The 23940-nt window shown below is 34.3% G+C and overlaps 2 protein-coding genes and 1 pseudogene across 6 annotated transcripts; 1 reads left to right on the top strand and 2 right to left on the bottom strand.

Annotated features, from left to right (window-relative positions):
• Positions 1-3837: 3837 nt before the first annotated feature.
• LOC147942446 (brefeldin A-inhibited guanine nucleotide-exchange protein 5-like) lies at positions 3838-15439 on the top strand. Of its 4 annotated transcripts, none has more exons than XM_087452901.1 (34): positions 3838-4102; positions 4187-4361; positions 5097-5145; positions 5538-5778; positions 5878-5999; positions 6073-6131; positions 6243-6300; positions 6377-6461; positions 6564-6758; positions 7165-7223; positions 7501-7570; positions 7657-7725; positions 8142-8264; positions 8344-8397; positions 8490-8578; positions 8683-8779; positions 8873-8971; positions 9098-9283; positions 9357-9467; positions 9538-9722; positions 9888-10514; positions 10689-11106; positions 11488-11727; positions 11840-11963; positions 12069-12217; positions 12408-12764; positions 12963-13129; positions 13197-13438; positions 13616-13785; positions 13939-14052; positions 14206-14342; positions 14421-14676; positions 14768-14863; positions 15044-15439. In XM_087452901.1, exons 2-34 carry the CDS (start codon positions 4259-4261, stop codon positions 15107-15109), a joined length of 5217 nt encoding a protein of 1738 aa, XP_087309027.1. In that variant the 5' UTR covers positions 3838-4102; positions 4187-4258; the 3' UTR covers positions 15110-15439. The 4 variants fall into 4 exon arrangements, 2 of the variants coding, with proteins under 2 accessions (XP_087309027.1, XP_087309026.1); XR_015558887.1 differs by having other exon boundaries at positions 3937-4102; positions 13197-13520; XR_015558886.1 differs by having other exon boundaries at positions 3937-4102; positions 8326-8397; positions 13197-13520.
• Positions 15440-18220: 2781 nt separating this feature from the next.
• On the bottom strand, positions 18221-19845 carry LOC104790637 (1-aminocyclopropane-1-carboxylate oxidase 2-like; annotated as a pseudogene). The gene is made up of 2 exons (XR_015558885.1): positions 18915-19845; positions 18221-18730 (listed from the first exon to the last, which is right to left on the bottom strand). The product of XR_015558885.1 is annotated as a 1-aminocyclopropane-1-carboxylate oxidase 2-like (transcript).
• A 255-nt stretch (positions 19846-20100) lies between these two features.
• Positions 20101-23873, bottom strand: LOC147942445 (uncharacterized). Its single transcript, XM_087456057.1, has 4 exons — positions 22952-23873; positions 21673-22618; positions 20816-21139; positions 20101-20716 (listed from the first exon to the last, which is right to left on the bottom strand). The coding sequence occupies exons 1-4, from the start codon at positions 23871-23873 to the stop codon at positions 20101-20103; spliced, it is 2808 nt and encodes a 935-aa protein (XP_087312183.1).
• Between the last annotated feature and the right edge of the window lie 67 nt (positions 23874-23940).

The following is a 23940-nucleotide window of genomic DNA, read 5'->3' as shown; positions in this document are numbered from 1 at the left end:
AAATTATTATAAATATTTGAACTCCGTCGAAGATTAAAATATTATAATATATTTAAGTCTATAAAATATTTAATTAATATTAATATTTTTACTCTTAAAATTTTTAAAATCTAAAAAAAGTTTGAGTTAAACCCGTTAAAACATATATTTTTATCAAACTATAAATTAAATTGGTTTTTTACAATTTTGTTAATATTTGATATATCAAATATTAACTTCTAAATGATAACCTAAATATACCTAATCTCAATATAAATACAATGGTTTCCTAACCATTGAAATATCTCACACTAAAATTTAACAAACAATTTCTCCTCTTTTGACAACAAACCAAAATAAAGAAAAACTCATCCTCTTACAAAACTACTATCCGATATTGCGGTGTGTCTATCCTCTTACAAAACTATTATCCGATATTGTGGAGTGTCTATTCTCTTTCAAAACTACTATCCAAAATTGTGGTGTGTCTGTTTCCGTGAAAAGCTATATTATACAAACTACTTACTCTATTAGATTTCCAATTTATTGTATAACCACAAATATACAAATAAACATAAACAAAGAAAATAAGTCAAAATAAAAAACTATATTACAAAAATACAAATTACAAAAAAAGTAATTAACAAAATATATAATCCCGTGCTATAGCACGGGGTATCACCTAGTCACATGTTAAAATCTAAAATTACTAAAAATAAAATGATATAATTTTAATACTAAAACTATAATTTTAATACTAAAACTGATTTGCAGTTGGTTAAATCATAGTTTCTATTGATAAAGTTTTTTTTGTCTAACAATATCATATATACCGCATTCTAAAGTTGATTAAATTTTTTTTTCTAATTTTTTTAAATTACACTTTATTTTTTAACTAGAGATATACACGTGCTAATACAAGGGATGATGAATTTAAAAATATATTTCTAATATAGAAATGTTATATTATTGCATAATAATAAGATTTTTTTTTGCATACTCTAATTAACCTAATTTCTTTTTTTTTTAAATATCATGTTGGTTAAATTATTCACCTAAAAGCGTAATGTATATAGGAATACGAAAATCTATATATATAAAGTTAACTTTTCTATCTTCTTCTTTCTCCACATCATCATCCAACTAATCAATATTTTTTTGGTTTTTTCATAAAATATACTATTTTAAATATTCATTGATTGCTTATTTATTATTTATAGTTAATAATATTAAAAAAAGAATTAACTAAAGCTAATTAAAATTTAAAATAGTATAAACAATAATATATTTTTTTTAGTAAATAATAAAAATAATAACTATTTAAAATGAATTAAGTAAAATAAATGAAAAATTTAAAATATTAAAAATAATACTATGAATTTGTTTTAGTAATAATGTTATTATTCAAATTATAACAAAAAAATAATCATATTCCAAAGTTTATAATGGGTTAATGAGTTCTAGATTGTAAGCAAGATTTAATGGATGGTGGAATAAAAAAATAATTTATATAATTGTATTTATAAAAATCTAAACAGAAAAATAAATTGAAGTGGAACATTAGTTTCTAAAAAACATATACTACATATATTTATTATTAAATTTCACTTATAAAAAATTAAAAATTAGGGAAATATCTTTAGTCAAGTGGTTACATCACTACTTCTGCGACATAATCCACCAGAGTTCGATTCCACTAAGTCACATTACCCCGCGTAGTAGGGATTGACTTTGTCGATTCAATGATGACAAAAAAGTTAATTATTTAACTCAACTTAAAAGTTATAATCTAAAACAAAGGTATTGTAAGGGTCACTTTTTTTTTGGGAAAACTATGAAAAATAATTTGTATAAATAATCCATCTAAAAAAACAAAATTAATGGTCAGAAAATATAGAAAAAATTACATTTAAGCCATTACAAATAGTGACATGTGATTTGTGTAGTATATCTCATAAGGATATTATTACGGGGAATTTTTAAAAATACCCCTTTTTCTATTTCACTTTTCAAAAATACCCTTTAGTGGTGTCTATTTTCAAAAATACCACTTTTTAATATATAAAATGACAAAATTCTAAACTTAAAACTCCAAATACTAAACTCTACCCCTAAAAACTATACCCTAAATGTAAAATATAGAACCCAAACCTAAAAAAAAAAAAATTCTAAACACTAATTTAATATATTGTAATTGTGTAAAAGAGAACAAAAATAAAAATGTTTTTAAAAAGTATTTTTGAAAAAGGGTATCTAAAAAAATGTCTTTCTAACAAATTTTCTATTATTAACTTGAGCAATAATTTTATAACATGATAATATATATATATATATATATATATATATATATATATATATATATAAAACAAGCTCGAGACTTCATCAATTTTATCAAATGATTTTAACCCAAAATATTGGCAAAAACAACATACGTAAAGTAAACTAAGTTTTTTTAGAATACGAAGCTGAAGTTGCATCACAAAATTAACATATACAAATAACATATGAGGTTTTAAAAAAATATGTAACTTGGATTAGTGAACGGATATTTATTGCCGGGTTTAAACGTTTATCCCCACTTAGACATTTTTGACTTGGTCAAAAATTCTATTATGGGTCAAAAATTCTATTATGGCAGATGATGCACTTGGACAACCCCATTGTAGCGACGTAACACTAAAACTGTTCATAAAATTTTGTATATTTGCATTTAATGTGAAATATCAATATGTTTAAATGGTCAACACTATTAGGTCAACAATCGACATTCAAAGTTAGAACTTTTAAAAATATGTTTTCATGGAATATGATTATGGAATGAACTCTGCTAAGTATAAAAGGTCAGAGGATTGTCGACAATATTGTTTACTTTTGCAGTGAGGTTCTTAAGTCATTTTTTGTTATCATGTGATATATTGTTGATTTGCCAGAAAAACATTATTTCGACACTAGACAATATATGTTATATATAGATTAGTAAAATAAGTACAGGTGTTTATATAGATTTATCTTTTAATCTTCAAATAATTATATTTATATTCAATGATTCTTATTGATAAAAAATTTAAATAAAATCCCACGCAAATATATATAACAAATAACTATTATCTTCAACAATATATCACTTTGTAAAGTAAGTTTAATGTTTATATAGATTTATACTTAAAAGTTTGAATGATTATATTTGAGCGCAACAATTTATATTGATAAAAAAATTAAATTAAAATCCCGCGCTTGCGCGGGTCTAATTTCTAGTAATATATAAAATATATGTGTCAATCTATTCATTAAATATTTTGAATTGTAATTCCATGATATTTTTACATTCACGAGAACATGTTAGGAGTCCCACAAAATAAGATGAGAGATTGAATAATATTAAAATATGGTCTTAAAATTTTATTTTATTTTATTATTATTTTTTTTTGTCAATGATCTAATTAAATTATTTACTATATATATTTTTTTGTCAACTATTATCAATTGATTCCGAATGAAAAAGTACATAAATCTTAATATGGGGTTTAGAGAATACTGCTGATCTTAGAATGGTATTCGATTTGAAATGAATCCGAATAACCATCATCTATAGTATCTACAAGGAACATGTTAAATATTTCATTTTGAAAATGAGATTAGTTTTAAATTAATATATAAACAGAATAAGCTAAATTACTTATTGGAATTTTGAAGCCAATAAAACTTAACAATCTCTTATTAATAGAAAATATTTTTTAAAGGTACTATAAAGTAATAACAGTTTGTAATATTATAGTTGGTGTATCATCATCAATATTTAAGATTTTAAACCCATATATAATTCATATTAAACAAATCAAAGAAAACTTTCACATATACAAACCAGAGTAGATTAAATTAAAAATCCCGGTTCAGTTGGTTTTGATCGCTTTGAGTAGTAAAATAGTAATACATACAAGTCTACAAGACATTATTATTGTTTTATTTCTTCTTAACGACTGAATAGTAATAAACTTAATTTTTTTTTTTTTTTTTTCAAATGGGAAATTAGATCTGGCTAGTGGCTCGTTTCGTTGCTTCAGATCTCTCGCTTCGATCAAGCTTCTTCTAGGGTCAAGGGCATAATCAAAACCAGAGAGCTAAGGCAATTCTCATATCTCACTTCTCTCTCGATCTTTCTCCGCACGATCTGGTCATGTAATTCGTTCGATTTTGCGGTATTGTGCAGAAAAAAAATTGCTGTTGAAGCAGAAGGAGAAGAAGACGACGATAAGTGGAAGAGGTATAAGAAGGATTAAAGATGGCGGCTGGTGGATTTTTGACTCGAGCATTCGAGACGATGCTCAAGGAGTCTGGGGGAAAGAAGTATCCTGATCTCCAGAAAGCTATCCAAGCTTATCAAGGTTAGATCTCAATTTCTCCCATTTTTGCTCAAATCGTTTCGATCGTTGCTTTTGGTTCGGGGAGATTTCACCATTTGGAGAACGATCATAGCCACGGTTTATCTGCTAGATGTATTTGACTTGAATGTGGTCGCACTAGCTGACATTTTAGGTTATACATGTGTTTTGGTTTGTTTAGTGAACTTTTCTAGTATGGCGTTATAGGATAAGGCTGAGGCTATGGAATTTTTTTGGGTTGTTGTTGATGATTCACTGACACTTAGGCCTTAGATCAGCTTCTGGCTTACAGTTTGTATCTGATATTTGAATGTTGACCTGTGAAGAGAGATGCTACTCTGTCAGAATGGTTTAACTTCTTATTCGTTGGTTACGTGATTACAGAATGGTTTGCTTAATTGTACCTTAAATTTAAGGGAAGTGTGGTCCATTTTTTACGAACTTTGTATGAACTTGTCATCTCTGGGGTATAGCTACGCTTAAGTTGCATGTGCTACTTAGATTTTGAACTGATCTGTGTCAATGAGGTGATATTAGTATCTTGAAGGAGATTCATTCCCTGTTGTTCTATCAAAGAGTTTTAAACATGTCTTTGATTAAGGTTTCTGTTTATATTATGTTTCTTTTTGCTCTAGTTTGGCATTGGTCATATTGTCTTCATACTAAAGAAAAATAAGGTGGTGATAACTTTTTTTTTGGTTGCTAACTACTTTAGATTTCATTTGTGATTTCTTATAGATGGTTCCAAGGTTGTTACGCAGGCTGCATCCTCGAGCATAGATGAGAGGTAATGACCAGACTAGTGTCCCATTTTCTGCTAGCTTTAGGATTAAGTTTTCTCGATAAATTGATATTTACTTTAATGTTTTATTTTGAGATTTGGTACTCATCTGTTTATGTTTATGGTATTCACTTTTTAACCATGGTAGCTACTAGCCACACTTGATATCATCAAAATTCTTCGCCAAATCGTATTTGTTAAGTTTAGCTTTCTATAAGAGTTTGAGCCTTCATTTCTTTTGTTTTTATGTTATGTTTTAAAATCATCAACTTGTAAGAGGTTTTGTAATTTACATGTAAAGGTGGCCTGTTCTGTCTGTCTTCCTGCCTTATGCATGTGAGAAATAAGTTCAATAGTCTATTTTCTCTAGACTGACTCTGAATTATACTTAACTTCAGTTCACAAGCTGAAGGTGGAGGTGAAAAAACTGGAGGAGAAGCAGATGAACAGCCAAAAGTCCAAAGTGCTGAAGTAGCCGAGCAGGCTAGCCAGTCAAAAAGCGGGACTATAAACATTTCATTAGCAAATGCTGGACACACATTAGGGGGTGCGGAAGTGGAGCTTGTTCTAAAACCTCTACGCCTTGCATTTGAGACAAAGAACTTAAAAATATTTGATGCTGCTTTGGATTGTCTTCATGTATGTCTTTGAGATGCAATTCTGTACTCATGTAATGTATCTCCAGTCATTATATTGATGTTCTGTATATGTTTTTAATTCTTTGTTTGTCGCAAGCAGAAACTCATTGCCTATGATCATTTGGAGGGGGATCCGGGTTTGGATGGTGGAAAAAATTCTGCACCTTTCACCGATATTCTGAACATGGTTTGCAGCTGTGTCGATAATTCATCACCAGACAGGTATGTGCCTTTGTGTTTCAAAATCTTCTTGACATTGGTTATACCAATTCTTAAAGCGCATAATTCTGTGCAGCACTGTACTCCAAGTGCTGAAGGTTCTTCTTACAGCTGTTGCTTCAGGAAAGTTCAAAGGTAAGCCTCTGATGTAGAAAGTTATGTTTTGTCACTTTTAGAGGGCTGAACCGGTTTTTCAGTTTATTGTGTTTGCAATATTAAATTACACTATTTAAATCCGTGTGGCAGTGCATGGGGAACCGTTGCTGGGTGTTATTCGAGTTTGCTATAACATTGCTCTAAACAGGTGTGCTTTCTCTCCTTTTATCTGACAATTTTCAGCACTCTCAAGTGTGATCACTAAATGCAGAATTTACATGTAGCAAGAGCCCAATAAACCAGGCAACTTCTAAAGCAATGTTGACTCAGATGATAAGCATTGTATTCAGGAGAATGGAGACTGATATTGTAAGGAATATTAATTTCTCAATGCTGCATATGTTTCATTCAATGCATGAAAAATGGATAACAATTCTAAATGGAGGCGCTGACTATTGAATGCATATCTAGGTTTCCGCATCTTCCACAGTGCGTCAGGAAGAACATGTTTCGGGCGACAGTTCAAGCCCTAAAAATGAAGAAATTACTGCAGCTGATGAAAATGAGAAAGAAATGACCTTAGGAGATGCACTCACTCAGGCGAAAGACACAACTCTTGCTTCTGTTGAAGAGCTGCATACCCTTGTGGGCGGTGCTGATATTAAGGTTGGTTTGCACCTTATATCTCAAACTTATATCCATTGCTGTTAGTGGATTAGAGATGTCTTCTTCAAGTAAGAAGTCCTGAAAGGATTTCGGAAAAAAGATAGTAATTCCTTAGAAGAAAAAGTTTCTATATTGTTTTGTAGCGTTCTTTCTCTATGTACATCTGTCATATCCTCGTAGTTGCTTCTGGATAAGTAGAAAAATTTGTCAGTCACTTTTCCTCGAGTGCTCACTAGGTATCTATAGAGTTTCCGGAATTTAGCAAATAATAGATAAAAATAGCGGGATTGGAAGAAGTTCTCTAGGATACTTTCTTTGTTCGTTTTGATTGTTGGAAGACTCTTGTATACTGTGGTTCAAAAGTTGTGATATTTGCGGACAATGAAATTCTGAATTCTATGATCAGGGTTTAGAAGCCGCCCTTGACAAAGCTGTGCATCTTGAAGATGGCAAGAAGATAAAACGGTATAGTTCATACCACTCTGCCCAATTTCTGAGTTTAAGATTTTGCTTTTCTGATCTATATACCGGTATGTCTTTTATGCTTATTTATGCTTTTGTGTGTTTATGTATTCGAGTATGTGCATGCACATGCCTGTATTATACGTAAAACATTTGCATGTGGCTGAACATCTACACATGCTCATATATACCTGTTTTGATTAGCGGAAAATGAGTTAGACTTGTTTTTTTTTCTTTGTAAAAGTCACGACTTTGTATTCAACTCATTTAAATTCCATAGGGGCATCGAGCTGGAGAGCATGAGTATTGGACAGCGTGATGCATTGCTAGTATTCCGTACCCTTTGCAAGGTTGGCTTATTGAGGGTTCCATTTTTCTATCCTTGACTAGTTTATTTGTGGTGCTTCTGTGACATATTTTCCAAATTCTGCATCAGATGGGCATGAAAGAAGATAGTGATGAAGTCACAACCAAGACCCGTATATTGTCTCTTGAGCTTCTTCAGGTAAACCTAGTTACATTATTCTTGTAAGTTCGTAAGAAAAGCATAAAGACTCAAGAGCATCATATATTAACTATTTTTGTTTTGAAGTCAAAATAGAGGAGTGTATACATGATTGTTGTGAGTGTGAACTTTCAAATTGCACATCGAATAGAGGTGTGTGTATACATGATTGTTGTGACTGTTACCTTTCCAATGCTTCATGCCTACATGTTTGAGATATGCAGTGGGATTTACACCAAAAACAGATTCTATGATTCCTCAGAAGTCAGAACTTTGATGTTGTGAAAAGCCCATATATACCTCTTTGCTTATCCTGACTCTTAGAAAACGAAGAAAGATTTTTATTTATGTTGTATTTTGGAGGTCATTTCTGTTGGTCGAGTTTTGACCAAAATTTCCGGAACAAAAATATGCAGGGTATGCTAGAAGGAGTTAGTCATTCGTTTACAAAGAATTTTCACTTTATTGATTCGGTGAAAGCCTACCTCTCATATGCATTGTTACGGGCATCAGTATCTCAATCTTCTGTCATATTTCAGGTTTGATTCTCCATTTCATATAGATCTCTGAAAGTTATACCAGAATGTTGTCTATGACTAGGATTTTATGTTTTGGCAGTATGCGTCTGGTATCTTCTCCGTGCTTTTGCTGCGGTTCAGAGATAGTTTAAAAGTAAGCATGTGATGTCTCCAGTTTAAAATTTCTTCTCTGTGGGGATTTTTACCTTTTACCGTACTTTTTATAATTCTAAATCTTATTTCCAGGGTGAAATTGGTATATTTTTCCCCATCATCGTCTTAAGATCATTAGACAGCTCCGAGTGTCCCAATGACCAAAAGATGGGTGTTCTTAGGTACAATATTATTCTTGTGGTCAGATATATTTTGCTTTGAATACATAAGCAAGTGAATCTACTATCTTTTGGCTTTGAATTTCATTTATATATCTTTAATGCAGAATGCTTGAGAAAGTCTGTAAAGATCCTCAGATGCTTGTTGATGTGTATGTAAACTATGATTGTGATCTAGAGGCCCCGAACTTGTTTGAGCGCATGGTTAGCTCCATTTTCTTCTCTTTTATATAGTTACTGTACGTCAGGAATGTGACTGAGAGTTATGACTCCCAAAGCATCTTTCTTCTCTTTTAGGTAACAACACTGTCTAAAATTGCTCAAGGGTCTCAGAGTGCTGATCCAAATCCTGCCATGGCTTCACAGACATCTTCAGTTAAAGGTTCATCACTTCAGGTAGGCTTCATATCATGCTTTCTTTACGTACATCCAGAAAACTAACTAGTTAAATTCCCATGTATTATTTTTTCCATATCATATTCAATAAGAAATTGAAGGAACCTTTTCCTGATAAATTTTTAGTGCCTGGTCAACGTACTTAAGTCACTAGTTGATTGGGAGAAACTAAGGAGAGATGCAGAAAATAGTACAAGAAATGCAAACGCTTCTGCTGGAGAGCCAATTGAAACTAAAAGTAGGGAAGATGTCCCAAGCAACTTTGAGAAGGCTAAAGCTCATAAGTCCACAATGGAGGCTGCCATCTCCGAGGTTATTTTTCAATATCATGAATGCTTGTCACCACCATTAGTGACATACTAATGCATGGATAATCATTTTGCAGTTCAACAGGAACTCAGTGAAGGGTGTAGAATATTTAATAGCAAACAAGTTGGTTGAAAGGAATCCTGCTTCAGTTGCACAGTTTCTGAGAAGTACTTTGAGTCTGAGCAAGGTGGAACTATAGAACTATGCATGGTTATTTTCAGTATTTATAGGTGGGATATAACTGTTCTTATGTATAGGTTATGATTGGCGATTACCTGGGCCAACACGAGGAGTTCCCTCTTGCTGTCATGCACGCATTTGTTGATTCAATGAAATTTTCAGAAATGAAGTTTCATTCAGCTATTCGTGAATTTCTCAAAGGTTTTAGACTTCCAGGAGAAGCTCAAAAAATTGATCGCATTATGGAAAAATTCGCAGAGAGGTAAGGACACCATGTATTCCTTAGATCGTTTTCTGAATCTAGTATAAATATTAAGCTTGGTAGTTATATCTGGATTAGTTGAATTGAAAACCTATAGTTGATTATCCTATCCATTTTTCCCCATTTATAACAAACATTTTCTGTTCCGCTGTTATCTTTGTGTAGATATTGCGCAGACAATCCGGGTCTTTTCAATAACGCAGATACTGCCTATGTTCTAGCCTATGCAATTATCATGTTAAATACAGATGCACATAATCCAATGGTTTGGCCGAAAATGTCAAAATCAGATTTCACACGTATGAATGCTAGGAATGATCCTGAAGATTCTGCTCCAACTGAACTTCTGGAAGAGATCTATGATTCTATTGTACAAGAAGAAATTAAACTAAAAGATGATGACAGCAGCATGAAGAAGTTCAGCAGTCAAAGGCTAGGAGGAGAAGAAAGAGGTGGTCTTGTCAGCATTCTTAATCTGGGTTTGCCAAAAAGAATATCAGCAGCTGATGCTAAGTCTGAGACTGAGGATATTGTTAGGAAAACACAGGAAATTTTCCGGAAGCATGGGGTGAAGAGAGGAGTCTTTCACACTGTAGAGCAAGTTGACATTATAAGGCCCATGGTGGAAGCTGTTGGATGGCCTTTGCTTGCTGCTTTCTCCGTTACAATGGAAGTAGGTGATAACAAACCAAGGATTCTTCTCTGCATGGAGGGATTTAAAGCTGGCATACATATTGCTTTTGTTCTTGGAATGGATACAATGCGATATGCCTTTCTAACATCGCTTGTCAGGTAAACTTGTAACACTTTCTTCACATTCCCTTTTATGTTTGAGCGTTGAATATTTATTTAGGTTGCCTTGTGTATTGGCAATTTATGGGAGGTATTGTGCCATCACAGTGCAAGTTTTGTTGGAGCAGAAAGCTATTATGGCATGTTGACTATTTTTCCTTGAATTGTCCATAGGTTCACTTTCTTGCATGCTCCAAAAGAAATGCGGAGCAAAAATGTTGAAGCACTTAGGATATTACTGTCTTTGTGTGACTCAGAACCTGATACCCTTCAAGATACTTGGAATGCAGTTTTAGAATGTGTTTCTCGGCTAGAATTCATTATTTCTACTCCTGGAATTGCTGCGACAGTAATGCATGGATCAAACCAGATATCCAGGGATGGGGTTGTTCAATCATTGAAGGAATTAGCCGGGAGACCAGCTGAACAAGTTTTTGTAAACAGTGTGAAGCTGCCCAGTGAATCTGTTGTGGAATTCTTTACTGCTCTATGTGGTGTTTCAGCTGAAGAACTGAAACAGTCTCCTGCCCGTGTTTTCAGCTTGCAGAAGCTTGTTGAGATCAGTTATTACAATATAGCTCGTATTCGAATGGTATTCTTCTGATAGTCTTTTATCCTACTCAATGCATGGTTAACTATGGGAACTTAAAAATAGTCAGAACACATATCCTATCCTCATACCTCATGCAACTTGAAACTGTGTACACCCTTAGAATGAGAAGCATTAACAATAACACAATCAGAGAGTAAAACGGGGAACTTTGTTAACTGTTCTGTCTATTTTGTTATAAATTTGACTCTCTAGTGTGCATTGCAACAAATTTTGGTGTCTGTTATACAGCTGCTTCCTCACTCCTTGTCAAAGTAATATGGAAGGCCTGATAGATTATGTATCTTAGGCTATACATGCATTTTGATACTTAAAAATACATATACATATTACTTATTTTGTTTGTTTTGTTACATATATCAGGTCTGGGCAAGAATATGGTATGTCCTTGCTGAACATTTCGTAGCTGCTGGTAGCCATCATGATGAAAAGATTGCAATGTATGCCATAGATTCTCTGAGGCAACTGGGGATGAAATATTTGGAACGTGCTGAGCTCACCAATTTCACATTTCAAAATGATATTCTCAAACCGTTCGTTATCATCATGCGGAATACTCAAAGTCAGACCATAAGGAGCCTAATTGTTGACTGCATCGTTCAGGTTGTTTGCTTAGTCTTTTCTAAATTCTAAAATGAATGTGTTTCCTGGAATTTTGTCATTCGGTAGTATGCAGCCATTTTGTCAGCAGGTAATCAAATTTTTTTTTATATAGATGATAAAATCTAAAGTTGGAAGTATAAAATCGGGATGGAGGAGTGTTTTTATGATATTCACAGCAGCTGCAGATGACGAAGTTGAATCGATAGTTGAGAAATCATTTGAGAATGTTGAGCAAGGTGACAAACTGTCCATCAAACTCTTGCACCTGTATCCCAGTTTTAGTATTTTTTCTCACTTTTTTGTTTCGATAAATGTTTGTGTAACCACTAGTTTGTTTGCAGTTATTCTTGAACACTTTGATCAAGTGATCGGAGACTGCTTCATGGATTGCGTCAACTGTCTCATCAGGTTTGCCAATAACAAAGCTTCAGACCGTATAAGCCTGAAAGCTATTGCCCTTCTCAGAATATGTGAGGATCGGCTTGCAGAGGTATGTTTTCAAGCCAAATTTTGCCTGATAATTCAGCGTTGTATTTTTCTATTATAACTTCGATCCTATGCTCCACACTCCTTCCCGTTCGTATCTACTTTTTCGGCTGTCTTCTAGCTCCCTCACTTCCTTTTTAGTTCTCCCTCTGTAACTACATGTGCTCATTTGCCTAGCGTATGATGATTCTCAGGGACTTATACCTGGTGGTGTTCTCAAGCCCATTGATACCAATGAGGATGAAACTATTGATGTGACAGAGCATTACTGGTTTCCGATGCTTGCCGGTTTATCCGATCTCACATCTGATTTTAGGCCCGAAGTTAGAAACTGTGCTCTGGAAGTGTTGTTTGATTTGCTGAATGAAAGGGGAAAGAAGTTTTCGACACGTTTCTGGGAGAGTATCTTCCGTCAAATCTTGTTTCCAATTTTTAATCAAGTGAGTCATGCTGGAAAGGAAAGCTTAATATCTTCTGGGGATGTAAAATTTCGTGAAACAAGCATTCATTCCCTTCAGCTCCTCTGCAATCTCTTCAATACGTTCTACAAGGTACTGATGAAGCTTTCTTCGTTTGCTCCCTTTGTGCTCATCTCGTCCATTATTACTCAATTAACTTTCAGACTTATTGCAGTACTTGTCATGTTTACTACATGAAATCGTGCAGAAAATTTTGCGTAACATGTAGCGTTGAAACATATTATTGCGTGCTGCAAATTTGACCCTTCGAATTTTTTACCTTTGGAGCAGGAAGTTTGTTTTATGCTGCCTCCACTTTTAAATTTGCTCCTAGACTGTGCGAAGAAATCAGATCAGACAGTTGTCTCAATTTCTTTAGGAGCATTGGTTCACCTGATAGAGGTTGGAGGCCACCAATTTAGTGAGGGCGACTGGGATATGCTCTTAAAAAGCATTAGGTAACCATCTTTCGTTACAAACTTTTATCTTCAATTGTTGAATCTAACTTTTTCTTTCACTTGCCAGAGATGCATCATACACAACTCAACCGCTGGAGCTGTTGAATGCTTTGAGTTTTGACAATCCGAAAAACAACTTAGTTCTGACAGGAGAAATAGAGGCCGATGCCTCTGAGTCTCCAAGAGGTGATCCTAATCCGGATGATATTAAAGATAATGGGAAAGTTTCTGCTCAGGCATCTCCAAGGATTGGTACTCATGGTGCTTCCCTAGAATCTGGGATACAGTCTAAGTCTGATGGTTCTGAAGGTTGCCTCTTTACTCCGTAGAACTTTGGATTTATGCTTAAACAATTTACAGGATTCCGTTATGGTGTTGGAAAATCATTTCAGTTACGTAGGACATGTCTGGCCTGATAAACTATCTATAAGAAAATTGAATTTATACAATGCCATGTTTTTTTAACCTTTATGTTTCCCATTAAAGGTCGACCATCCTCATCTGGAAGGGCTCAAAAGGATGGGGATGATGTGAATCTGCAGCGGAGTCAGACTTTTGGTCAAAGATTCATGGACAATCTCTTCCTTAGGAATCTCACATCTCAACCAAAAAGCTCTACTGCAGAAGTGTCTGCTGTACCCTCTTCTCCATACAAGGTATTTTGCATATGCCCGGCTTTTTATCCATTTGATATATCTTTGCTAATATACACTCTTCACTGGTCATTCCTTTTTTTTTGTCACACTTTTGTTTCTCCAAGTAAATATGATATACATGGAAATTTCTTTACTAATTACTTTCTTCTGTAGCATGAGGATCCTATAGAGCCTGACAGCAGAGAAGAAGAGAGCCCAGCTCTGGGAACTATTAGAGGCAAATGCATTACACAATTACTATTACTCGGAGCGATCAACAGTATCCAGGTATTTTGATGTCTTCTCTGCTTTGCTACGATGTATGATCTTAAGCAGACACTCTTATTCCTCAACCCCTGATCCCCAATAAGCTTAAGAGGAAATGTGCCGGGTGTTGTGAACTGACAGTTGCATCTTTCCTGCTTGATGTTAAATCTGCAGCAAAAATACTGGAGTAATTTGAAAACACCTCAGAAGATTGCGATTATGGACATCTTATTCTCTTTCATAGATTTTGCTGCTTCCTACAATTCATATTCTAATCTTAGAACACGTATGAATCACATTCCCGCGGAGAGGTTGGTGACTGAGCCTTTGGACTGAGTAATAGGTATTTTTCCTCCTTGCATAGCATTTGAACTATTCATTATTTACAGGCCACCTTTAAACCTTCTCCGGCAAGAGCTGGAAGGAACCACCATATATTTGGACGTCTTGCAAAAGACAGCTTCTGGGCTTGCAGATGATGCATCTAACACGGAAGATAGACTAGAAGGTGCAGCGGAAGAAAAATTGGTATCGTTTTGTGAACAGGTGCTGAAAGAAACATCTGAGCTGCAGTCCACTTTGGGGGAGACTACAAACATGGATGTTCATCGGGTACTGGAGCTGCGTTCTCCCGTCATTGTGAAGGTAATACATCTTAATTGCTTACACATTTGTCACTGAGACTACAAATTTTTCTGATAGGAAGGATAATTTTCTTATTGTCATCTTGTTTCAGGTTTTGGAAGGCATGTGCTTTATGAACAACACGATATTCAGGAAGCACATGAGAGAGTTCTACCCTCTGCTGACGAGACTTGTCTGCTGCGAACAGGCAAGTTACTGAATTCCTTTACTTTTAGTACACCCCAGCTTTGGCTTCGTTTTCTTGTATAATTTTTACACACACCTGAACTTGGTTTTTGAGTTCGTTTCGAGTTTTTGAGCCACACATAATTTTCTTTTGTCTATAATGTTAATCGGTGGATCTAACCCCATGAGTTTTCTCTTGCAGATGGACATACGAGGTGCACTAGCCAACCTTTTCAAAGCACAATTGAAGCCACTTTTGCAACAGTAAATGATATATACGCCATGATATTGTGGCAAGCTGAAACACTCTCAATGTCATTTACTGCCCACAGTTTGGGTTGTTTTTTTTCCTACATTGGAATGATTTTTCCCTGATTAGAGAGCACATCCCAATTAAATTGCCAGTGGTACTCATACCATATCAGTTGCTTTTTCTTGCTCCTATCTTACATTCGCGTCAAACTGAAAACCTCAAATATTAAGGCATTTTTGGATGATTCTGTGAGATGTTGTTCGCAAGTCTGTTGTTCAGACCGTCTTTAGTTTTAAGGGAAAATGTCATGAAAACCCACTTTGGGTGTGAGTTCTGTCACAAAAACCCACTTTCCACTCATGGTATACTTTCTCAAGTTTTTTGCTTATGTGTCCACTTTTCTTTTACATTTTTGCCCTTACTAACAACTTACCTCTTCTTTCTCTCCTTCTTTTCTCTCTTTTTCTCTTCTTTTTTGTTGTTAATGTTAACACTTTAACAAAGTAAAATATATTTATTTGTTATCATAAAACAAATTTTCTATTTATATATATAAAATATGTTATGATTATATATTTTTTACATTTTAAGATACATATTGCTATATTTTTTATGAATTTTTAGATTATACAGTATCCATCAGTCGTTGAACATTTGTTCAATTATAAGTGGATAATCAATTGCAGTATTGTTAATAGATAGTTACTTGTGTTTATACATACATAAATTTGGTTAGATCTTTATCCATAGCATATTATCCATAACACAACATAGACCAAATAAGTACAAAACCCTTTAATTCTAAATTTTAAATCCTAGAACATAAACCTTGAACCTAAAACCAAAACTATTCACTTTAAAAAAAAAAAACAAGTTTAGTGGATAGAGAAATTGTGGATAGGTTTCCATGGATTTACAAAGCATATCTAGACATTAAGCTGAAGAATAGCAGTTGAATGATGGCTATGGATGTGATCATGTGGATATTTTTTTGTGGATACCAATGTAGACAGACCAAAGAATCATCATACAACATCCACACAATTAAATCCATAGACACCATGAGCTCCTTGCTTCATATTTTGTGTTGGTCCAGAAACATATACACTCATAAGTGGTTGATAAACAAAATAAAAATTAACAACATTGATTTATTTAGAACATTGAATATCAATCATGTGGATTAGTAGTTATGGATACTTATCTTATAATATCTTGCTCATTCTTTACATGAGCAGAAATTTGTCCAAGATAAATTAGCCACATAGATTTCTTTTAGCTAAATGTTTTTGTACTATTTTTCAGCTAGAAGTAGGTATATTAGAACTTAGAAGTGTCACTAGAAGCATACTACACAATAAACATGGTCATTATTAATCTCAAAGCCTATCCACCAAATTCTGACCACGTGGACAAGCAATCTAGATGAAATTTATTGACAAGTTTGTTGCATGTTCAAACATCACTATAGTTTAGCCACTTAGATGTCTTTTAGCCAAATGTTTTTGTACTATTTTTAAGCTAGAATTAGAGATATTAGAACTTAGAAGTGTCACTAGAAGCAGACTACACAACAAACATGGTCATTATTAATCTCTAAGCCTATCCACCAAACTCTGACCACGTGGACAAGCAATCCAGATGAAATTTATTGACAAGTTTGTTGCATGTTCAAACATCACCATAGTTTAGTGTTTAGACTTTAGATGGTATATAGATTCAATGTCTATGTTTTGAGTTCAAGTTGTATTGTCTAAGGTTCAAGGTGTAGGATTTAGGGGTTAAGGTTAAAAGTTTAGGTTTAGGTATGTGGATGATGTGTCTATATTTTTAATTCATGGTTTAGGATTTAGGGTTCAAGGTGTATGGTTTAGGGTTTAGGATTTAAGATTTAGGGTATAAGGTTTACGTTTTTGGGCTTATATGGATTTAGTGTCTATGTGGTGTTAGGATTTAATATTTAGGGTATAAGGTTAACTTTTTTTTGTTTGTCAACAACTAAAGTTACTAAACTTAAAATTTAGTATGTTTATTACCAACTAAAGTTACTAAATTTTCATTACTAAACCCTAAACCCTAAACCCTAAACCCTAAACCCTAAATCTAGGATTTAAAATTTAGAATTAAAGGGTTTTGTACTTATTTGGTCTATGTTGTGTTATGGATAATATGCTATGGATAAAGATCTAACCAAATTTATATATGTATATTTTGTATGAATAAACACAAGTAACTATCTATTAACAATACTGCAATTGATTATCTACTTATAATTGAACAAATGTTCAACGACTGATGGATACTGTATAATCTAAAAATTCATAAAAAATATAGCAATATGTATCTTAAAATGTAAAAAATATATAATCATAACATATTTTATATAAATAAATAGAAAATTTGTTTTATGATAACAAATAAATATATTTTACTTTGTTAAAGTGTTAACAACAAAAAAGAAGAGAAAAAGAGAGAAAAGAAGGAGAGAAAGAGAGGTAAATTGTTAGTAAGGGCAAAAATGTAAAAGGAAAGTGGACACATAAGCAAAAAACTTGGGAAAGTATACTATGAGTAGAAAGTGGGTTTTTGTGACAATACTTTAGGAGAAAGTGGGTGTGGGTGTCATTTTCCCTAGTTTTAAGTACTCGTTGTTTCATTGACATTGTAGACTTGAATCGTGTAATTATAGTTTATTAGTTTCGATCAAACACTGCCGTCCCTTGTCGATTTCGAATTTGCAATTTTTAGCAGTTTATGTGAGTACACGATAAATAAAGTCATGTGTAAGAGTGTAACGATTTAGACTAAGATGATCAGAACCAGCTCGTACGCATCACAGCGTTTGCATTTGGTTGTTCATTTGCGATCCACATTTTAGACGTCATTTGTTGTTGTATTTTCTAAACTTTGAAAGTGTTTTTATGAATATAATTTTTTCTTAGAACTCATCACTCGTTTTTATTTAGTTTGTTGTTGTATTGTCTGAACTTTGGTAACAGTGTTTTTATAAAATATGAATTTTTCTTAGAACTCATCACTAATTTTTGTTATATCACAAATTGTCATATTGTATTTTCACCCAACTTAGTAGGTTTACAAGTTTTAAACAGTGTTGGAGTCTTTATAAAACTGACAAAGGAGAATCGATTTTATAGGAACCAAGAAACAAACTATTTCATAAACATTCCCACACTTAAACACACCAGATTCAATCATTGATTACAGCTACTCACTTAGTTCTTGACGACATTAGATACCCCTTTTTATTTATTGATATCATCACAGATTTTCAAGCCCAGTCCGTTATTTTCTTGTCTTTTCTTGCCTTCATAGAAAGTTCCATACCATTTAGAAGGTCTCCATGGTGGCCAACGGATTCAAATCTGCGGTTGCTGCAGCATTCTTCATCAACTCAAACCGTGGCTCCTTAGGCTGAAATTTGAGTCCGGCATAGAGCTTCATGTAGTCGTCAAACACAAAACTCGGATATTCCGAGTCTTCATCAACAAGAGATGGTGCAGGAGAGATCTCGGCCTCCTTTCCAGGATTGTAGAACGAAGCAACCGACATCCGGTTTCCTTCCTTTTGGGTTACCACACGGTGCATTACGCTCTTATACTTTCCGTTTGTTATCACCTACGCACTTTTGATGAGGAGGTTAAGCCTAAACCAATATGCTGATACTAGGTGCTTCTTTTTATATACAAGATTCAACTAAATTAGTACATGCTTAGTTTGGTTAAGTTTCGGTTATAACGTCTATTGCTTCCATAGTATCATTACGAGGATTAAGAAAAACACAACCCGAGTACAATTGTACCTCAAGTTGGTCCCCAAGGTTGATGACAATGGAATGCTTGAGAGGAGGAACATCAACCCAATCGCCATCTTTGAAAAGCTGAAGACCACTGACCGTATCGTCTTGAAATAGCAATATGAGGCCTCCTGCATCTGTGTGAGATCTAAGCCCTTTTGATCTGCTCTGGTTTAGGACATGGTGGATAGTTGCTAACTTTTTGTCCCAAAAGTTGGACCCTTTGTCCCATGAAACACCTTCTTTGTCTAACCCCAGGTTTTCACACAGCAAGTCTAATACTTCCTCTGCTAAATTCTCCAGCCTCTTTCCGAAATCCTTCATCGCCGTCCCGTTAAGATACATGGAACGCAAATCAATTGTTGTTTTTTTTCTAAATTCGTTGAACACAACTTTTGTATGTTACCTGTAATCTTTTGACATATCAGGGATGTCGTTGAGGTTAGAATTCGGGAGCTGATGAACAAAGAAAGTGCTTTCCCAGTCGACATCTTCGACTTCGGTTTCTCGAGCTCCTCGATCACCGCACATCCGCTGCAACCGCCGCCGCTTCCTCCTCTGCACCCGTATCATCCTCAGCTGCCGCAACTTCCTCTGCCTCCGACGATGTCGTTTCCTCCATTACCGGTGGTTTCTTCGTTTCTCTCTTGTCTCGGCTCGTCACTGTTTGTTCCTGGTTTTTACTAATTGGTCAGTGTGGTGAGTCTTTCGATTGATTTTGTTCCTGGTTTTTTCTAATTGGTCAGTGTGCTGCTCACTGTAGTAGTCTAGAGAAACTATCTAGAATGTTTTTAACTTATTGCTGGCTATAACTTCTTCATAATCCGAGTTTGGAATTAAAAGCTCTGGTTCATCTCTCCCTAATGCTAAGTATTGAAGGTCGTCCCACAAATCCTTCTCCATTAGACTCTATTTGTTTTTTTTTTTTAATGGGAATGACAATGAGTTCTTAAAAACTCTGGAAGGGGTTATTTATATAGTGAAGTAAAAGAGGGTTAAGAACCGAGAAGTAAAGGGGATGAAAACCTTAAAAAATTAGAAACCTTATCCAAACTGCAGGATCAAAGAGTAAAATTCAACTAGAAATGATTTCTCCCTTCTAAGTTAAAAAGATTATATTGTAGCACACTCTGGGCAATATAGGAAGCTCCTTGATTGGAATGAGACGGTGCAATCTCTATTTTCTAGTCCTTTATAAAACAGAGACTTCTTCTAAATTCTGAAGATAGTTAACTGCATTGATCATTTCAAAGGCTTCACCAGAGAAGATCACTTGATTAATTTTGTGATTCACCATGCTGTCTACAGCCCACAAAATACTTTGAAACTTAGCATCCAACAAGCTTGGAATGCTAGAGAATGACCGTCGACTATGCAGCCTAACATTGCCAGTCCAATCTCTTACAACCCAGGAAAATCCACCTATTCTTGTATGTTTACACCAGACCATCCCTGTATTGCATTTTAACCAGAACCTAGGCGGATTAATCCAATCCAACCGATCTTTTCCTATGTCATAAACTTTAGAACTTGCATAACGATCTTCGATACCTTGAGCAATAAACCAAAAAGTTGTTTCCTCTCTGATTTTGAGCTCCAATGCCATTAGATCCTTAGATTTACCTTCAAAAGAGAAATCATTCCTGTGTTTCCAGAGATACCAAAGTATCCAAGGATATCTCCTTCTGATGTAGAGGGGAATTTTCTGATTCTTTTCTGTAGATATTAAATAGGTTAAATTTGCGTATTCAGAGGCAATATCAAAACCCCCTTCAGAGGATGGGAATTCCGACAAAGCCCAAACTTGCCTAGCAATAGAGCAGGAGAATAAAACATGATTGATGGATTCTTTTTCAAGTCCGCAAAACTGACATCTCATGTATGTACTCAAACCTCTACTTTCTAACCTGTCTGCAACCGCAATTGCTCCGCTTAATGCTCGCCATATAAAATTTTTAATTTTTGGAGAAGTTTGAATTGACCATACCTGAGTTTTTAAGTCATTGAGAGAGGGTCTCGTTTCAACTTCAGAGAGCAATTCTTGCTTATTCGATTGACTAGCTAGAGCATACCCTGTTTTGACTGAGTAATCTCCACTCTTAGTATACTTCCAACTCCAAAAATCAGATCGTGATATCACTGGTTTATTGGATAAGATAAGACTCACATCTCTTGGATAGAATAATTCCTCTATTCCAGTTTCTGCTAGAGAAATCGATAAGATATGATACCTTCAAGTCCAAATTAATGAAAATATTTTTCATTAAAGGAATTCTTCTTTTTTCGTATAAGAGCCATGGATCTGCCCAAACATATGTGCTCTGACCATTACCAATCATTCTTTTGATCCCTTTCAACATATGTTCTCTACCATGAAGAACTCTTCTCTAGATAAAAGAAGGGTGATAGCCCATTACTGTAGTTAAAAATTCATTGTTAACAAAGTATCTGCTTTTCATAACTTTAGCAAAAAGACAGTTCGGGTATTGTATGATCCTCCATGCTTCTTTGGCTAATAATGCTTGATTAAAAGCTTGCAAATCCTTAAATCCTATTCCTCCTTGCTCTTTTGTTAAACATAACTTCTCCCAACTTATCCAGTGTATCTTTCTCTTGTGTTCCAATGAATTCCACCAAAAACTAGACATTTTCGAGGTGATTTTTTTTCACAGGTTGCAATAGGCAGCTTGAAACACGTCATTGCATAAATATGATTTCTTTCAGAAGGATTTCTTTGCCTCCAAGATATAAGGTGCGTTCAAACCAGTCTGATAACTTTGATTTTAATTTGTCAAAAATATAATCCAGCATATCAACTTTAGAACTACTAAAACACTCTGGAAGACCTAAGTATGAACCAACTCCTCCTTCATTATGAATTCCTGTTAAACGCTTAATAGAATCCTGAGTTTGCTGATCCACATTAGATCCAAAAGTTATTGAAGACTTAAACACATTAATCCTCAGACCAGATACCTCGTCATAAGATTGTAATATTTTCTGGAGATTTTCAGCTTGGTAAAGATAAGCTTTATAGCTAAAAAGGGTATCATCATCAAATAAAAGATGGTGAATAGATGGTCCAAAAGGAGAAAATTGAATTCCTTGAATTGTCCTTGCAGTTTCAGCTCTATTCAACATATGAATAAGGCCTTCCATACAAAGCACAAAGAGAAAGCGAGAGATAGAATCACCCTGTCTCAAACCTCTATGAGAAGATATTATCCCATAAAATTGCTCATTTAGCATTACTGAGTATGTAACAATAGAAACACAAAACATAATCCAGTGGATACATTTATGATGAAACCCTAATGCAGTAAGCAACCCTCTAAGATAATTCCATTCCAGCCTATCAAATGTTTTGGACATATCTGATTTTATTGCCATGTACTCATAAGAAATTGAAGGATTAGTTCTTAAAGCGTGTACCAACTCATGGGCAATGGATATGTTGTCAGAGATTAATCTTTTGGAAACAAAGACATACTGGATCAGAGATACTAATTCGGGTAGAAGAGGTTGCAGTCTTGAGGCTAAAATCTTAGAAATGATCTTGTAAAGGACTGAACATAAACTAATAGGCCTGAGATCTGACATTAGCTTGGAATTCCTGACTTTAAGGATAAGACAAAGCTTAGTGTAATTCCATTCAGAAGGAAAGGAGCCATTATTAAAGAAGCTCTGAACTTCCAAAGTAACTTGAGGTCCTATGATGTCCCAGTATTTTTGAAAAACAGACCTGTCATGCCATCAGCTCTTGGGGCTTTAGTGGGGTTTATTGAAAAAACTATATTTTTTTATCTCCCCACTAGTCACTGGACTTATTAAGGTTTCATTCATATGAGTAGTAACTTTTGACTTGAAGTCATGAAATAACCAGTCAAAATTTTGAGGATTAGTTGACTTGAATATCTCATTGAAATAAATAATAGCAACTTCTCCCTTGGAAGCTTCTGACTTTACTATCTAGCAAAGCTTGAATTCTGTTTCTTGATCTATTTGCTTGAACTGAAGAATGAATTTTTTTGTATTACAGTCACCTTCCTGAAGCCATTTTTCACTACTTTGCTGACTCCAATAAGTTTCTTCCTCTCTATATGCTACAATCAACTGATTCTTAAGGCAATGAACTTGATAAGAGGAAGGAGAATCAGATGATTTTTCTTGTTCCAAAGCTGTCTGAATCTGATTTATCTTATCGAGAGAGTTTAAACAATTTTCCTTTTTCCAGATACTCAAAGCTTTCCTACAGCAGCGAAGCTTATCCGAAACCGAAGACGAACTGTTATTAGTCCAGGCTGAGGATACAACTTCTTTTACCCGAGGCTTATTTAATAGTCTGTTATCAAATCTGACATTTCTTCTGTAAAGACTATTTGAGGATAGAAGCTTAACTAGAACTGACATATGGTATGAGCCTCTCTTCTCTAGAAAAGTCTGATTAGAAGCTGGAAATAATTGGAACCAATTTTTATTCCTAAAACATCTATCCAATTTACTCTGGATCCACAAATCATTTCTCCTTCCTCCCCAAGTGAAGCTATTTCCGTAGGAAGGTAATTCATTCATATCACAACTTCTTAGCATATCAGTAAAAGGTAAGAAGGAGGCTTCACTTCGTCTAGGTCCGCCCAATTTCTCTCCATTATTCAAAATTTCATTAAAGTCTCCTAACATACACCAACTTTCTTTTCTTGTAATACCAATGCGCATTAGTTTCTCCCAAACTAAAGGTCTTGATGTAAACAAGGGGTCTCCATAAACACACGAAACAAAAAAGTCTGTAGATCCAAACTGAACATGAAAATCTAGAAGATGCTTATCTGCTAACTGAAAGGTGATATCAACATTGTTTTTCCAAAATAAAGTCAAACCTCCACTCTTTCCTATAGGATTGATAATAAACACTCTATCATAGCCTAACCACTCCTGAAAATCTATCAACACATTACTATTATTCATAGTCTCCATCAGAAATAAGATCTCAGGGAAATGTTCTTTACACATTGACTTGAGTATAGGAATTGTC

The sequence above is a fragment of the Camelina sativa genome, chromosome 6, assembly GCF_030686135.1.
Source record: "Camelina sativa cultivar CO46 ecotype springtype chromosome 6, ASM3068613v1".
NCBI lineage: Eukaryota > Viridiplantae > Streptophyta > Magnoliopsida > Brassicales > Brassicaceae > Camelina > Camelina sativa.
The sequence above is the reverse complement of the archived record's forward strand: the minus strand, read 5'-3'. Positions and strand labels throughout refer to the sequence as shown.

Coding starts and splice junctions, on each gene's coding strand:
- LOC147942446 (XM_087452900.1), top strand. CDS start 4,259: ATGGCGGCTGGTGGATTTTTGACTCGAGCATTCGAGACGATGCTCAAG. Junction 9,284..9,356: donor TGGAGGCTGCCATCTCCGAG/GTTATTTTTCAA, acceptor ATCATTTTGCAG/TTCAACAGGAACTCAGTGAA. Junction 14,343..14,420: donor AATCACATTCCCGCGGAGAG/GTTGGTGACTGA, acceptor CATTATTTACAG/GCCACCTTTAAACCTTCTCC.
- LOC147942445 (XM_087456057.1), bottom strand. CDS start 23,873: ATGAATAATAGTAATGTGTTGATAGATTTTCAGGAGTGGTTAGGCTAT. Junction 22,619..22,951: donor TGAAAAATGGCTTCAGGAAG/GTGACTGTAATA, acceptor GGGACATCATAG/GACCTCAAGTTACTTTGGAA. Junction 20,717..20,815: donor GCAATTGCGGTTGCAGACAG/GTTAGAAAGTAG, acceptor CTCTATTGCTAG/GCAAGTTTGGGCTTTGTCGG.